This window comes from Eschrichtius robustus, chromosome 17, assembly GCF_028021215.1.
Source record: "Eschrichtius robustus isolate mEscRob2 chromosome 17, mEscRob2.pri, whole genome shotgun sequence".
Lineage (NCBI taxonomy): Eukaryota > Metazoa > Chordata > Mammalia > Artiodactyla > Eschrichtiidae > Eschrichtius > Eschrichtius robustus.
The window spans coordinates 54,105,819-54,124,545 of NC_090840.1; the positions used below are offsets into that span (position 1 = coordinate 54,105,819).

The 18,727-nt window shown below is 35.1% G+C and overlaps 1 protein-coding gene across 2 annotated transcripts in view; it reads right to left on the minus strand.

Moving 5' to 3' along the window:
- Positions 1-1,415: 1,415 nt before the first annotated feature.
- LRP12 (LDL receptor related protein 12) overlaps positions 1,416-18,727 on the minus strand; it is an 82,581-nt gene continuing 65,269 nt past the window's right edge. For both annotated transcript variants that reach the window (XM_068526016.1, XM_068526015.1), the window contains 4 exons: positions 12,132-12,334; positions 9,522-10,626; positions 8,112-8,244; positions 1,416-3,655 (listed from right to left, as the gene is read on the minus strand). In XM_068526016.1, the coding sequence (XP_068382117.1) occupies positions 2,789-3,655; positions 8,112-8,244; positions 9,522-10,626; positions 12,132-12,334 (2,308 nt within the window). In that variant the 3' untranslated portion in view covers positions 1,416-2,788. The remainder of the gene's footprint in view (positions 3,656-8,111; positions 8,245-9,521; positions 10,627-12,131; positions 12,335-18,727) is intronic.

The window sequence follows — 18,727 nt, forward strand, 5'->3', positions numbered from 1 at the left end:
GCTGGGCAGAAAATTAACATAAATAAGTCATTAGCTTTCATATATACTAAAATCAGACTAAATTATAAACAGAAAGGACTTCCTTAATAATGGTAACAAAAATAATAAAATTTCTAAGAACTCTTGAAAAACATGTACAAGATCTCTGTAAAGTAAAATGCGAAGCATCTGTGAAGGAAACAACAAAAAAGACTTGAACAAATTGGGAACCATTTTTGGATAGGGCACCATGGTTTAGATAGAAGCTTTAACATGATAATGATGTCAAATTTCACCAAGTTGACCTATAAAAGTAAAACTGTCCAAAAAAAAAAATGTACAATGGATTTGTTTTGTGGAACACAAAGGGTTGATTCTAAAGTTCAAATGGAGAAATAAGCAAGAATATTTGAACATTTAAAAATTACTGTTATTAGAACAGTGTAGGACTGGTACAAAAAAAAAAAGGCAAGTCAATTGAAGAGAATGGAATTAGAGTCTAGAAATACATCCACATAATATGAAAATCTGCAATATGATAAAAGGGCCATTTCCAACAGCAAGGAAAGGACAGATTTAATAAACAGCCTTGCAGTAACTAGGTAGTTACCTAGGAAGAAAAACTGGAGCCTTAAATTCGGGATAGATCAAATTTTTAAATGTGAAAAGTCAAATAACAGAAATACCCAACTGTACTTTTAACATTCAACCAGTAGCAGATACACTTCTTCCCTTGAAAAAAGGTGCAGAAAAAGAATGCATAGTATGTTACAATTTGTATTACATCATATAGCATTTATACATATAGATACATTTATGTATCTATATGGTATTTCTGGAGGGTATACAAGAATTTGGTCTTGGTACCTATTTCTTTGAAAGGGAACTAGAAGATGGCTGTCAGGGATAGGAGAGAGACTTAATTTTTTTACTGTTTGAATCAAGAAGATGTATTAGTTAATTAAACAAAGAAATTAAAATATATGTCAGAAAACAAAAACAAAAAACCTATACATAATAGTATATAATTAGTAGGACCTAAACAAGGTTAATTTGGTAACCCAAATTCTGCCAGTAAAATATTGTACAGGGGTCTAAAATGTATCTGAAAATAATATAAAAAGAGAACTGATATAGTTACTGACTCTTATAAGACACATCAATTAAAGGCAAAATAATGTCCAGGTCCTTAGGGATTTTTTTACCCTTGAGAACTGGTGTAAGCTACTACTTTACCATAAGGGAGTTAAGAAAGACATCCCCTCTTTAATTTTTCTTCTAGACACACTGCATATTTCATGGCCTGAAATTGTATATGCACCAAAGGAACAAAAATAAATAGAAACTTTGATTTAAAAAGTACCTCAAGGCAATACAAAAAAAAGAAGTCATTTTAATTTTTGATACATATTAAAACATTTCAGTCAGTTCTTCCTGACAGCATAACACGACAAATACACAAGACCTCAAACATGCTTTAAAATGACATTCAGCAAAGTATTTAAAATTTAATAAATAGCAATAATCATACACAAATACATTTTTCATACTCAAACATTAAGCTACTAAAACAGACAGCTAAAGAATAAATAAATGGGAATTGACAATAAAAAAATATGCGGGGTTTTGCAATTCATTTTACTTAAAAAAGGGAGGTGATCTGAATGATTTCTTAATTTGCTTTTCAACATGTAGTATGATCCTCCCCTTATGAATAAAATATATTGAAAAAATCACTTTCTTACTATAATGCAGTTTTTAAATACAACAAATAAATATGAAACTAGCAAAGCAACCTCAAGTTGTAATAAAAATGCCCCCTCACGCCCCCCCCCCCTTAAGCTATGGAAATATATAGTCATTATGATAGCAAATAATAGTATTTAAAGTGATAGTGCTTCTGCACTAAACTCATCTGAGACCTTGATATGATTTTAGTGCAAATCCCGAGGGGCCAATACAAGCATAACCCTGTATCAGGGAAAGACATTACCAGTTGGAACTTATCTTGTACAATTTTTGTACATATTTTATAAAGTTCAAGATTTAATGCATAGTAGAATATCTTCATCCGCTTAATTCTGTCCTTAAATAGAGATAAAAAAAGAAATGATTCGGGCTTTTTACCATTTGGTTTGTACCATATTAGAGTATTAAAGTCAACATTAGAAAATTTATAAAAGAGTTTTGTTTTTGCCATTAATTTATCTAACTCTATCTAAATTTCACATCATTGCATGTTAAACATGAGAAAAAATTTTAGACAGTTTTTTTCCCTTTGACAAGCTCATATTATGAAATCTAATAATGTTTAGACAGATGTTATACAAATAAAAACAGGTGAGAATAAGGACTTTTTCTCTTTTTATATTAACAACCTTAACATCTAGTATATTAAGTTACAAGATGTACTGGCAAAAGCATAAAGGGTTCAATTAAAAGAAGGTATTATTTTGAACAAAGAAACGTTTTAACATAGGATAGACAGAAACTGACAGTCAAATGAGTTTCTGCAGCCATATCTCTACTGCGAACTACAGTACCAGGATGAAAACAATTAGAAACAAATGGAAGAACATTATTGAACAATCTGAATACATAATGCATTTTTAGCTGCTAAAATAGTAAACTCTAAAGTTTATAGAGTTACAGGTGTTTAATTTAACCATGCAGGCTAACATATGATAGTAAGAAATCACCCTGCATCTTTTTTCTTTTTAAATTAAAACTAGTTTAATTGTAAAGTTCCAAAACAATGAATGGATATTGCTCCAACTTGTATCCAATCTCCCTGATGGGATTCTTGTACCTAACAAAGTAACAAAGCTTCATCATCACTCGTTTCATTTTTCAGCGTTGCTTCTAAGCAAGAGTCTGGTATCTGGGCAGTGTGGACAATACCGCAGCGCTCACAGGGGCCATCGCGATTACTTGGTCTTACTCCAGGGTCTGCTGCACTATATGGTTGTCTGAACCTTTGCCCTTGATCGGAGGCAAGATCAAGAAGAGGTCTGGAACAGTCATTCGCGTCAAAGTCTGAAGCTCCTTCAGAAACTGGAATCAGCATTTCGACATCATCATCTTCTTCTCTTCCATTTACCCCATTATCAAGTTGTCTCAAAGGGCTCTGGTTCTGACTTACGGAGCTTGATCGCCCTAATGTAAAACGTACCCAACGTAGCCCCTGAGTCATACGACTTAGCGCACTTGTGAGCTGGTGACGCGCCGGACTCACACTTGGGGGTTCCGCACTTGTCACATCCCGTCCGGTTTCTGTGTGACCACCTCGGGTATTCTGAGTGGAGGAACTTCCACTTGCTCCCACTGTTGCTTCTACCGCTGTTGTGGGAGGGCTTTTTTGAGGCAAAGGAGCTGCAACCCCGCCAGATGCTCCTACCGTATCTCTTCTCTCATTTTCTGTGTCTGTGTCGTCAGATTCCACAGAAAACAAACTTCTGTGAGTATGATTTCTTTCAGGTTCTCTGTTGGTACTCTGACTAGGGGCAACCTCATCCCCATCTGCTGAGACCAGAGCCAATGACCCTGAATGGCGTGATCTTGCAAAATTAAAAATACGATTCCAGATGTTGCTGGATCTGCCTGCCATAGGAAGTCTGATTGAAGTAAATCCAAGCTGAGACCGTACAGCTAGCCTCAGGTTTTCCAAAACAGAAGCCTGCGGGGAAAAAAAAAGAAAGAAAGAAAAAGAAAGAAAAGATCTTAAAACAGCTAACAACGAGGTATTAAGATGGAAAACACCCTTCTATTCAGCATGTGTTGTGGATGAAAGTTCTATTACTCATTTTACGGGCTACGGAGGATGAATTAAATTCTCTCATCGATACAGGTTCACCTCACTCCAGAATCTAACCTATAACTTGAACCACTGTTCACTGTGTTTAAGATTTTCTCGATACTTCATTTTATATATGAACTTTAAAATGATGTTTAATGCCAATTACAACAGCAATTTTATTTCAAAACTTCACGTAGTAATCCAATCCTAGAAATGCACCAAAGATGGAAAATAAAAGTATTTGATACTTCTTTAGCTACGAAGATAGAAGGATCTCTACAATAATCCTCTAAATGACCTAAAGGAGTGTGAAAACTAGGCTGTTTGTTTTTTTGTTTTAACACAGCACAAGTTAGGCTTGATTTACAAGGATGAAACCTTCCAAAACATGTAAAAATTATATCTCACAGTTGGTTCTCAAGGATTTGTTGAATGAGTGGATATTGAGGATATCCATAAATTGAGGATATCCATAAATAAATATCCATAAATATTTATTATAAATAAATACAAATTTATTTATATTGTCATAAACAAAGGAATTACTGTATTTGTAATGCAGCACAGGAAACAAAAAGCCAAAGAAATTAACTTGTTTATAGCCCTATTCAATGGTATCTGAGACATTTGGGTTCCTTCTCAATCTTAAAGATTTAAGTCTTGGGCTTCCCTGGTGGCGCAGTGGTTGAGAATCTGCCTGCTAATGCAGGGGACACGGGTTCGAGCCCTGGTCTGGGAAGATCCCACATGCCACGGAGCAACTGGGCCCGTGAGCCACAACTACTGAGCCTGCGCACCTGGAGCTTGTGCTCCGCAACAAGAGAGGCCGCGATAGTGAGAGGCCCGCGCACCGCGATGAAGAGTGGCCCCCGCTTGCCGCAACTAGAGAAAGCCCTTGCACAGAAACGAAGACCCAACACAGCCAAAAATAAATAAATAAATAAATAAATAAATAAATAAATAATAAAAATAAAGGAATTCCTTTAAAAAAAAAAGTCTTTAAAAAAAAAAAGATTTATGTCTTATTTTCTACAGCTTCATGTTAAACATAAATTATAACCTTATTCTTTGAAAATTGGTGATTTTTAATTAGTGCATATGGGAGGTGACCATATTGCCCAACTGAAAGAAAAATCATCTAGATTTTCTTTTTTCTAGATGAATGACTATCGGAATTAAAAAAAAAACAAAAAACAAAAATCTACCGTATTTACAAAAACAGTCTTTAAGCTCCATCTAGTGGTTACAAAAAGGAGTAATCAAACTTGGAACAAACACAGCTTTCATCAATCTGGCATTTAGTATTTAAAATACAGTATTTCCAAGAAACAATGGTGAATTGATATACTCCCTTTCAAAAGGTGATACAGTTTCCCTCCGCCAAAATGAATGGCTCTTGCCTATCCCCCCACAGAAAAAAGGAAGGGAAGAGAATAAGAAGATGTGATAACATATGTTTTCCATCTCTGTTTGTGACTGGTATTGAAGTAAATCCAAGCTGATACCGTACAGCTAGCCTCAGGTTTTCCATATAGATTTGTGATTTCCATATACACCCTTTGAACATAATCCCTGGAATATAATTCACAGAAAGCTAAGAAGCTACTATCACAGGACTATTTCATAGTCTAGCCTTAGTAAGTAACAGATTGCCAATAAGAAATCTGAATATCAGCACATAAAATTTACTATATAAATGAGTAAGAGTTTTCACCAATTGGGAATGTAACTATAAACTAACTGAAAAAAAAAAAAAAAAAAGTGGCTCTCATCCCTATGAACTCCATAGATTTGGTCCTCCTCATTTGGCATTCACGTTCTAAGGCTTTGTGTGAGCACTGTCATTAAATCCAGCAATGAATACAAGGCTCTTCAGATATCCTCCACTTTTATGCAGCTGCCACCCACAATGCCTTCAGCACACTTCAAAGCCGACTTTAACAGTATAGTCTGTCAGTGAGATGAAGCTCTCTACTGGCTTCAAAGTCTGTTTAATTAAATGATTGCCAGTTTAACATTAGATTCTACAAGGGGATCTCATGATTGTTTTAGGAATAATTTTATATACTTCTTCCATTTATGAAGCAGAAGAAAAGGATTCTTCAGAAAGGATCGCTATTTTGAATGAGTTGGTAATCAGAAGATTATTTTTCTTTTTAAAAACAAATAAGGAAATTTGATAATTTATTACCAAAAGTTTCAAACATAAGAGTGTAATCTCATTAACTGAATAAAATCTAGTTTGCCATTTGCAAACATATTTTATTTTAAAACTTTGTTGAAGCAGAATTCCCTCACAAGGGTAAATTATAACCCTACAAAAATGCTGTAGTAGGTAGTAAAGAATTGAAACCTTACCCAAAGTGAGGTCTGACCTTTGCCCTTTACTTCTGGGATGAGACCTCAGACCTTGGAATGTCAGCTTTGACAGGAGTGTCATTGCATGGAGACTTGGGCCAGCCAGAGAGTAGCACCGCGTTTTCGGTGGAGGCTCTGAGCCACACCAATGTGATGTAGCGTGGGAGAGTCGAGTCAGCAGAATCAGTCAACCTCTGGAGAGGCTAGAGACTGGGATCAGCCACGTGTGCAATTAATCATGCCTATGTGATGGAGCTCCAGTAAAAACCCTGGACACCGAGTTTGGGTGAGCTCCCCTAGTTGGCAATGTTTCGTGCATACTGTCACACACCTGTGTCGAGAGAATAACACTGTCCTGACTTTATGGGGAAAAGACAATTGGAAGGGTCGTGTTTGGTACCCTCCTGAACCCTGTCCTACGTGTCTCTTCCTTTGGCTGATTTAATCTGGATCCTTTCCCAGCAATAATAGTTACACCAGCTTATACTATTAAGTAAAACAGCTTTCAATGAGTTCTCAGTCCTTCTAGTGAATTATCAAACCTGAGGATGGTTTGGGAGCCCCGGAACTTAAAATTGGTTTTAGAAGTAAGGGCTGTCTTGTGTGGACTGTGCCCCCTCTAACTTCACAGTTGACTAACCTCTTGAAGGTAGCCTCAGGATATAGGGGTGGGGTGATACATGGTGGAGTGGGTGGATGGAATTAACCATCCTCTGAATTCCTACCTAAAAAGAACCCTTCCCCATGGCAGGGACAACAATATATAAAAGCCACACATGTAGGTTTTTCCTATGTTGCACACAAAATTCCAACCAGTGGAAGTTCTGAATTACTTACTTAGCAAATTACATCAGATTCTCACAAAGATTTCCTAAAAGACTCAAATAAGATGACCCACTGTAACTGGAAACCTATTTAACAAAAAGGAAACGGTCTTTCATTTTGAACAGAATTAAATTACTGGGAAAACAATGTTCATCAATTTTTCTTAATTCTGATACTGGGAACAACTTCTAGAAATGATTCTGGATGAATTTACATTTTAAATGTAGAAAACCTTAATGCCCTTAAGAACCCTGGGCACAACTGTAAGCACTGAAAAAGAAATTAAAAAAGAAATTGCAGGGAACTATATTTGATATCTTATAATAATCTATTATGGAAAAGAATCTGAAAAAGAATATATATATATATATGTATAACTGGATCACTTTAATGTACACCCGAAGTAAAAAATCACTCACAAAAATTTAAAGAATTCAGAAACATTAATAAAGAATGAGTTACTATTTAAAGAAAATGATATGAATTTTTAAGCACTGTAAAATCCAGCTGTGAAGAAGTTTTCTCTCAAGTCAGGTAGAAATGTTAACTTAATTTCAACAACTTTTATTTTAATCTAGCATGTTACTAATCTATTACTAAGCATATCAACTTTAGTATTTCTTTTTAAATCTTTGAAATAGTTCAAGTAGAAAATAAGCTGTCAAACTTTACTTTTGAATTTTAACGCACTAAATTATCCTAAACAGTAAAATGCTTAAGAATCACCTAACCAAATCAGAAGTAAAGAATGAAAAGTATACTTCTGAATTTGTTAAAATACAGTGAAACAATTAGAGTTGACCCTTGAGCAACATGGGCTTGAAATGCACGGGTCCACTTATATGTGGATTTTTTTCAATAGCAAATACTATAGTACTACATGATACATGGTTGGTTGAATTTACGGATGTTGAGCCCCAGACACAGAGGTCTGACTATAAAGTTACATGTGAATTTTCACCTGCACGGAGGGTGGGTGTCCCTAGCCCCCTCGTTGTTCAGGGGTCAACTGTATAATTTCAAACCCTCCATATATTTAATTCTTAACTTGACTGCAAAAATTCTGACACAGTCAAGGATACTTTACCATTATATACAAGTATAGATTTCATTTTAAGAGGTACGGAAAGAGAAATAATAAGTTGCAACATACCTGATTAGGTGGACAAACAGGAAAATCTTCAACTGGTGGAATTAAACCCTGAGCAATCAATTGTCCATAAGAGGGAGGAGCTTCTCTTCTTAACAATTCTGCTTCCACTCTGGACAACTGTGTTTCAAATGATCTTTGAGAGAAACAGGGGGATGAAAAGGATTTAAAAAAAAGGCAAGCCAAAACAGTAATTTTTAAATTATCAACAATTAAAACAATCTGAATTTTAGTATACTTGTTCATTTGTAAAGCTTACTTAGCCAACATTTGATGAGTATCTATACTACCCTACACTGAGAACACAAAGATGCAGCAGACAGTTTAGTCTCATGCGGTTTTACACTAGGGGTCTGGATCACTAAGTTTTAATAAATTAGATATCCCCGTAAAAGATAAAAGTACTAGATCTTTAAACCCCTAAGAACATAGGGGCTTGAGACTTGAGGTGAAAGTATTTGAAAATTCTTAGAAGGCACTTTGTTCATCAAGTCCAACACATTTACTTTTCAGATAAGGAAAAGAGTGAAATGAGTCACCAAAACCCTTTCTGGAATAACTTGTTCTTAAACTCAAGACCTCTGGTCTTCATTGTACTCTTATGTTGCAGTGTAGTAAAACATTTTCTGACCATTTATACTGAACCAAAGATAAGATGCACTTGGTTATTGTGATACTGTGCATCTATTCTTAGCTGTCTGGTATGTGACTTCTTTGTTGTATCTATCATTTGTAATTCTCCTGGGACTGACGGTCATGGTCTCCACAGGAGCTTTCTAGAAGGCCTCTCTGCCATCAACTTCTCCCAGGTCCAGTCTCTCCTCTACCACACAAAAGACAGCTCTCCCTGAAGGCCACCCTTTAACGCTGAACCACTTCTTAACTGAGATCTGCGACTTTTATACCACTTTATTTTATAGCTCTTACAACATTTATATTTTTTGTCATCTAATTCTACCCAACAGTTCCTTCCTTCTAACTGTAAACTGCCCATGAGATTACTCCTACGCATTTCTCTATTCACCTGTATAATGCTTTCAACACAGAAGGTTCTCAAATATCTGGAATTGTTGAATTAATATTTATAAAAACCGAGGTTAAAGAGCAACCACCGAGAATTACAGCTTGCAAAATTCCTGTAAGACAGATTAACCTGAAAACAGGAACTGATAAATACTGATTGGCTTTTCTCACCTCATAACTCTTAGTATTTATTTGTTTTCTGATGTTCTTATTAGGTTTTTGAGTCATAGGCTTTTCATAGTCATTTTATAAATCATAAGAAGTATTTATTTCTCAACAATATAACAAAAATATATTGCTAATCTCATTAAAAAAAAATGTGTTGTAAATATTTGGGCCACGCTTTTACTGTAGAGAGCATAAGCACTGTAGTTTTGTCTTGATACTGACCTTCGTTCAAACATTCTCAGAGAATAAAGCTTACAAGTACATCCCAAGGCAATGACCAGTAGCAGGCCACAGATAAGGCTCCCTATGACGGCTGCAGTTATGACTCGGGTAGGCACGACTACCGGGCAATTCTCCTCGTCGCTGCCATCGCCACAGTCGTCCTGAGAGTCACACACCCAGCTTTCAAACACACAACGATTGTTTTTGCAATGAAAATTTCCTGGCTGGCAAAAAAAGCAGTTTTTTTCATCGGAGCCATTTGGGCAATGATTCTGGTAGTTGCAGCGATCAGAACGAGGGTAACAGACGCCGTTCCGGGAACATGGGAACTCTTCCTTTTGGCACATGGTACAATTGATTTCATCCCTTCCGTTTGGGCAATGCCAATACCCATCACAGCGTTGCTGCTCCGTGTAACACCCCCAGTTCCCTCCGCAGGGTATTTCCCATGGCAAACAGAAGCCGTCTACTTGGTAAGTAGCATTAAATCCCCTGGCAGCGTTGACTTTATCGGCACAGAAATGTACCCTTATCTGTCCAGAAGAAGACACGACAGTGAGCGGCGCATGAGAATCAAAAGCAGTTAACACACGCAAAAGCTTGTGTGGATTCTCCTCTAATCCATCGTATATTTTGACATAATCACCATAACCAGTACCATCAAGTTTAAAGTCAGTGAAGCGTAAGATGACTTTGCGATGATCACCAGTGTCTATTAACCAGGTGCAATTGCTTCCGGGAGGATAAAAGTCTGGATAATTGGGAGAATTAAAAGTACCATAAAAATATTTTAACCACTGCCCACAAGTTGGCACATCACAGTCTATCTCATCTCCAAGGTCAAGGCAGTCAATGTTCCCATCACATTTTAAAGATTCGGGGAGGCAAGTGTAAACTTTGGTAAACCGAGATAGACACTGGAACTGGTTGTAAGCACAGGGTTGGAAAGCGGCCGATGTTGGAGGATTCACTTCTTTGGCACAGATCTCTTCATCAGAACTATCTCCACATTCGTCCATGTTATTGCATTTCCAGGCTGCTGGTATACACTTTCCATTACCACAACGAAACTGGTCACAAGCACAGTTTGGTTCCTCAGATTTCCCTGGGAGGACATTGGGAGGAGGGAGATGGAGAGATAAGGAGGAAAAAACATACTCTTTAAAGGGTATGTAACAGCAAGTGGCATTTTTATCATAAATGTTGATTAGCCCAAATGATAGTTGGGCTTGATCAAAAATAGGTTAAACTCTAATGACAAATTAATATTGGCTTACTGATTACTCAACAATTTATTAAACACTTATGATTTGTTCCATGAAGATCTCTACAGCTGATCTAAAGAGAAAAGACCAATCCTGCTTTTGCAGAAGCTATTTTACTGCAGAACATTTAGTAAAGTGATGTAAGATATATAAGTTAGTAGGATGTATTGCCTAAGAATTTCAAATACTCTATTGTATAAACATTTTGCAATGAAGAAAAACTCCTCTATAATAATCACCTTTTCAAATCCAGTTTTAATATTCTTTTTGAGTTGTTTATATATATTATATATATATATATACACATACACACAATATTTTGCTTTGTGTATCATAGCATATTTTGCAAGCCCATTATTTAGACTCAAATTTTTGCTAAGATTATCATAAGTTAACTCTATTCTATTTCTAACATTTCATGTAACCACAACATGGTACTTCCATTTTATAATTTCTATTGTTTTAATACAACTGCAAAATATTTTATGAGTCTGAGCTAAAGGTATAAATTTACTCAACAAAACAGTAGGGGGAAGAAGAGAGAAAAGAATTGAAATGTTTATAGAATTCTGATTATCTTAGTGGACTACCTTAAATATATAACAATAATGAGGTAGGGAAAGAAAACCAAACATTAGATTCCTACAGTCCACACTGATGATGTCGGCCAATGCTTACCTCTCCATTAACAACTTTTATTTACTGGCAAATAGGTGACAGAAAATGTGCTTCAGGACCTAAGTAAATATTACAAAGACTGTGCTTTTAATAAAAAAAAGAGAAAAAGCAGCATATGTTGCTAAAGGAAACCATGTAATTTCAGAAAATGTAAAATGATTTTCAGCAAAAATTTACATAACTCTAATGCTCTGAGTTCTTCATATTTGTATGATCTGCTCACTCTTTTTGGATAAAGTTTAAGAATTAGCGTAAGAAGACTTCTGATACTACAAACTACGAAAGTGAAATTGATTATGTCTTTTCTTTGAAGGTGTAAAGACAAGGGTAATGCACACACAAAAATACATTCTGAAGTAACTTGCAGGATACTGGTAAACACTTGAGGGGAAAAAGTTCCTTTTAAAATAAACGTATTCAAAATATTTAAAAAGAAAACTGACCTTAGTTTGTAAAATTAATCATTTTATTAGGATTATACAAAATGCCTTTTGGAGACCCGGATCTACGGCACCTGAATCTTTAGCCTCTAATTCCTCAATCTCAGCTGCCTTGAGGATTGGGTCACAATTAAATGGACATTGTTTAGAAGGCGAGTCCCGAAGTGACTGAGCAGTAAATACTATAGAATTCTGTTCCATATCTTTCTTCTTATTTAAAAACACACCTGAAAAGTATGCCAGTCTGAAACCCTTCCTAGAGATACTGTCATCGGAATGGAACCTGATCCAGACGTGGTCTTGTGAAGAAATGTATGGTGGTGGGATTGTAGAACCACAGGCTCTGTAGCTTTCAATATTCTTGTATGTTTCTATCGTCAACCAGTCCAAACTGCATCTTCTGGACCCTTGAATATCAAAATCCTGAAAACTACAAATAAAAAGTCAGAAAAGGCTACTGAAAAGGAAATTTTGGAAAAAAATTTCATTAATAATACAAAGTAACTGAGGACTTTATTATAAGCCTCCATATATTCACTGATTATCCTGGCTCTTCTAGGCCCACGACTATATCATCAGCAAATAATAATACTGCTTCTGTGTTCCTAACATTTATATCTCTTTCCCAGATTCCAGAACAATACTTCTTCATAAGTAACACGAAATTCCAAAAAAACGCTAAAAAACAGGAGACAGTTGGCACGATGTTTCTTTTTCTTCTCCCTGTGTGTGTTTAGGAAGGACCACTTCTAATTCTTAGCACCCTAAATTGTTCTCTGTTTGAACCACTCCATAATTCGATGAACTGAAAGACATAGAGGAAGTCTGCCTTCTCTAGATTAGACTGGTTCATCTGCCTGCTTAATGAGTTTACAGCTTACATTTTCAGGAGAGCAAATAGCAAACCTGAGCCAAGTAAAAAAGTTAAAAATGAACAAACCAAAAACTTCTTCAGTGAAAAGTCCCTGAGTTTGGGAATACTTTTCTACATAAATGATTTATAACCAAACGTTATCTTGTACTTCATAAAATATGGGCATGAATAAAGGGCAGAAAAGTCAAATAAGAAGCACGTACAAAATTAGCCAGTGCTATGAAAAAAGAAAAAACAAAATAGCATTTTCTACTAACATGTCTCACCGAAAAGTGAGATTCCTGCCTTAAGCCAAGTGATGATAAAGTTAATTATCCAAGGATTATTGTACCAGGATATTTCCTCTTTAAATATTCTGGGGGCTTCCCTGGTGGCGCAGTGGTTGAGAATCTGCCTGCCAGTGCAGGGGACACGGGTTCGAGCCCTGGTCTGGGAAGATCCCACATGCCGCGGAGCAACTAGGCCCGTGAGCCACAATTACTGAGCCTGCGTGTCTGGAGCCTGTGCTCCGCAACAAGAGAGGCCGCGATAGTGAGAGGCCCACGCACCGCGATGAAGAGTGGCCCCCGCTTGCCACAACTAGAGAAAGCCCTCGCACAGAAACGAAGACCCAACACAGCCATAAATAAATAAATAAACAAATACTTTAAATATTCTGAGTAACTATAACAAAGGCTGACGATTTGACTGCTTCCAGTTTTTCACTATTATGAACAATGCTGGAATCCTTATACATGTTCTCTCCACACACACATGAGCAAGTATTTCTCTAGGACAAATTTTTCTAGAAGTAAAATTGCTAGGTCAAAAGACACAATTCCACTTTAAATTTGATAGCAACACTGAGAAAAATGTTTATACCAACTCACAATTCCACCAAGTGCGTATGAAAAAGCACCTTATACCCCACAACTCTGGCAAAATGCAACATTTTATTTCTAAAGATTTGTTGCCAGTTAGGTGGATAAAATAGATTTATCATTGTTCTAGTTTGCATTTCCTTATTTACTGAAATTGAAACACTTTTTCCTATGTTTATTAGCTATTTCTATTTCTTTTTCTGTGAATCACCTTGTTATATCCTTGGTACCTTACAATTTGTTCTTAATTAAGAGCTCTTTATATAGTATAAACATGTATCTATTTGGGGCATGTATGTTATGCAAGATATATGTAGATCCACTCAGACCCTCATTCTCTCCAATAGTTGGTGCTGTCAGTCTTTCTTAATGGTATCTTTTACTGAGGAGTTTTTTTTTTTTTTTTTTTTAAGGATAGTTGACTTACAATATTATATTAGTTTCAGGTGTACAACACACTGATTCGATATTTTTACAGCTTATACACCATATAAAGTTATTATTGCATATTGGCTATATTCCCCTGTGCTGCACATTACATCCTTGTAACTTATTTATTTTATACATAGTAGTCTGTACCTCTTAATACCCCTCACCTATCTTGTCCCTCTCCTTGATCTCTGTATCTGTGAGTCTGTTTCTGTTTTGTTATATTCGTTAATGTGTTTTATTTTTCAGATTCCATATAAACTGAAAACATACAGTATTTGTCTTTCTCTGTCTGACTTATTTCACTAAGTGTAATACCCTGTAGGGCCATCCATGTTGTTGCAAATGGCAAAATTTCACTCTTTTTTTATAGCTGAGAAATATTCCATTATATCACATCTTCTTTATCCACTTATCTGTTGATGGATACTTAGGTTGCTTCCATGTCTTGGCTACTATAAGTAATGCTGCTATGAACACTGGGATGCATATATCTTTTCAAATTTTTTTTCTCATTTTCTTTGGATATGAAGAGTGGAACTGCTGGATCGTCTGGTAATTCTATTTTTAATTTTTTGAGGAACCTGCGTACTGCTTTCCATAGTGGCTGTGCTGAATGGGAGAAGATATTTGCAAATGATATGTCCAATAAGAGGTTAATAATCCAAAATATACAAAGAACTCATACAACTCAATATCAAAAAAAACAAACATCCCAATTAAAATATGCACAGAGGATCTGAACACACATTTTTCCAAAGAAGACACACAGATGCCAATAGGCACATGAAAAGATGCTCAACATTGCTAATCATCAGGGAAATACAACTCAAAACCACAATGAGATATCACCTCACATCTGTCAGAATGGTTACTGTCAAAGCCATGTTGGCAAGGATGTGGAGAAAAGGGAACCTTTGTGCACTGTTGGTGGAGACGTAAACTGGCGTAGCCACTATGGAAAACAGTACGGAGATTCCTCAAAAAATTAAAAATAGAACTACCGTATGACCCAGCAATTCCACACCTAGGTATTTACTGGAAGAAAAAAACACTAATTAGAAAACATATATGCACCCCAATTTTCATTGCAGCATTATTTACAATAGCCAAAATATGGAAGTAATCAAAGTGTCCTTTAATATACTGTTTTTTTTTTTTTTTTTTGGTTGCACCTTGTGGCTTTGTGGGATCACAGTTCCCCGACCAGGGACTGAAACAGGGCCATGCCCGTGAAAGCCCAGAATCCTAACCACTAGCCCACCAGAGAACTCCCAACTTTTAATCAATGAAGATTCATGAAATCAGGGACCTGATCCAGAACAAAAGAAATAATCAATAAATATGTCCTCACATATACACTACTAGGGATTTGGTTTGCTAATATTCATTTAGGATGTTTCAAATACATTTACAAGTGAAAGTAATTTTCAGTTTTTCTTTTTTTATGCTTCAGAATAGTTTATGTAACAAAGACACTGTTTACAAACCTGTGCCTTGTGCCTCTTCAGAGTACAAATGATTTAGGGTAGAGATTTTCAATTTCTTCACGCTTTTTGGTTTAATCAGTTTTTCCTAAACTTTCATTAAGTCAGTTTTGATAATTTAAATTTTCTTAGAAATTATCATTTTATCTTGAAAGTAAAATTTATCATTGCAAAGTTTTACATAGTACTTTCATACAACTGGTTAAATTTTCATATCGGTGGTCTTTAAATTTGTTTGGATTATCTATGTAGGTAAGTGTAGTATTGGCAAATGAGGAAAGTTTCACCTCTTCCTTTTCATTTTTTTATACCACTAACCTCTATTTGTTGGAACGCTGTATTGACTGAGCTTCAAGTACAAGCAGTGAAAGCATGTATCCTTGTCTTGGTCCTTAGTGCTAAAATTAAATTCAATATTAAGTTTGATTTTTAAATTTATTAAACAGGTAACTTTTATCAGGTTAAGGAAATTTCTTCTCTATTCATTTGGCAAAACTTGCCCGTAAAACTATCTGGGTGTAGAAATCTTATTTTGACTCTTGATTTAACTTCTTTAATAGCTATTGCATTCATCAGTTTTCTAATTCTTCTTGAATCAATTTTGGTAACACACATGTAGAAAATGATTCATTTCTTCTAATTTTATAAAAGTATCAGTATAAACCATTCATGATATTCCTTTATGGCTTCTAAAATCTCTATTATTGTATTTATAACTATAGACACTTGTTCTTTTTTTTTTTTTTTTTATTTTTATTTGTACCTTTCCTCTTTTTTCTTCACTCTTGCCTTGAGATCTGTCTTCGTCTATTTTCCTCACTCTTTCAGAAAACCAGTTTTTGGTTATTTTTTCTATTTAATTATTTTCTGATCTTAACTTTAGTTTTTCTACTAAAGATTTACCCTGTAGTTTTCCTTCTAAACTCTTGAGAAAATGCTGAGCTTATTTATTTCCCATCTTACTAGTTTTTAAATCAATGCATTCAAGCTGTAAAATTTTCTAAGTACTCTTTCAGTGTATTCCAACAGCTTTAATATCTAATACTTTCATTATGGCTATTTAAAAATATTTTGAGTTTCACTGTGATTTCCATCTTTAATGCAGAAGTTATTTAGGAATATATTTCTGAACATATGGGTTTTTTAAAAATTGTTGGTTTCTAATTTAACTGCATTATGATCAGAGAAAATGTGAATGATGTAAAGTCTGGAAATACATTCAGAATTCCTTTATTTAATACATAATCAATTTTTAAATAAATGTCACATATGTCTTTGAAAGGAATGTGTATTCTCTATTCACTGAAATAGGTATAAACATTACACACATATGTAATACATGCGTCTACTGAATCAAGCTTGTTAGCTTTATCAAATCGTCTCCATTTTTACTAATTGTTTTCCTGTTTAATGTATTAAATTCAGATTAAAACATATGTTTAGAAACTTCCACTGAATTGTGCACTAGTCAAACCTGGTCAAACTTGGTAACTCCCCCCACAGTCTGCTTTGCTTGTGTTTTATGCTGTGTTATTAGGTACACGACGTTGAACCATTATTATATCTTCCTAGTGGATTATTCCATTTGTTACTAATACTTTGTGTCTTAAGGTCAATTACAACTGATGTTAACCTTCCTGCACTAGCTCTCTCTTGATCTGTACTTCCATAGCTTATCTTTCCCTATCCTCATTTTTTAGACTTTCTGTTGGTGCTGTTTTAGGTATGTTCTTATTAAGCCCATTGGAGAGGGATCATATCAATCACCCAACCAATAAACCTGATTGGATAGTCTATCTTTTAAAGGGTAAGTGAGTTTTTTTGATTGAATAGCTTTTCTATTTGGGGTGGGGAATGGGGTTCTCATTTCCCTCCTTTCCTGTATTAATAGGTTTTTGAGGGTTTTTTAAAAAAGTTTCTTTCCCTCTGAGAATTCTCTCAAATTCTCAAATTCAGTAGAAAAATTTACAACTTTATTTTCACCCACCTGTAACTGAAATTTAACATTTCCTTCACTTATGAATATAAACAACAAACCATGAATAGTTTTTATAGTACCTCTCACACTGTCACCAATAGAAATCACAGATAATTTCATCTTACATTTCAGTTTTAATAGAGATCTAGAATAACTATTTACACTCAAAACCACTTTGAAATTATAGTAATTGTTAAAAGCATGGCTTGCTCACTAATATGTTAATAAATAAGCATATATGTACTATCATATTATAAATTTGTAAAAATACCTGATAGCTGTATTTCAGGAATAATTGGTTCCCTTTGTAATGCTATGTGTTTTGTTTTATATATTTAAAAACATTCTGAGAAAGGATCTATAGGTTTCACCAAACTACCAAAGTGTTCGTGGCATAAAAAAGGTTAAGAAAAAAAACCCCAGTATATTAAAGTGTACAACATCTGTAGTAAATCTGTATTCCAACTTGATTTTGTTGGCTGTTTTGGTTAGTATTAAAGTTTTTCAAACATTCTAGAAATTTGGGTTGCATGCTTTTGTGAAAGATTTTTGGTGCTGTTTTTGTTTTGTTTTTTAAATTTTATCTCCTCCTATGTTCCCCCACGGCATCTGTTTTGTAGCTACCTCCACTTAGGTCTCCATTCCAAAACCAGTCCTAAGACGGTGGTTCAGAGTAATATTATAGACCCCGTCACAGAGTCAGTGGGGACTTAGTTAAATTCCTATTTATTATGGTATGTCTCCTACCTTTCTAAGCTCTCAGCCCCATGAAAAGTTCAAGCAGTGGTTAGTAGAAGCTTTTTTCAGCCTCCTTTCTTGAGCAAAATATCCTGACCCTACTCCTTGGTTTCAAGCAGGGAACCAGAATCCAATCCTCTACCTCCTGTGGATAAGATGGCCTTTGTGGATTTGGGCAGATTTAAAGGGAAGGGATAAAAATGCTTATGTATCACCTTCTTTAACCAGTTTTATAAGGAGAGGTCTAAATATTGTTTGTTTATAGTCGGTGATTTTAGTTTCTCTCTTTTATCTAGATTTTAATTATTTTAAACTCAGGAATGAATGTTGATTTTGTTTTTACCAAAAAGCTTTAAAACATCTGTCTAGTTTAGATAATCATATCTAGATAATCATATCTCTTCTCTGACTTGTTAATATGGTAAACTAATTTAATATTTCCTAATATTGACTCAAT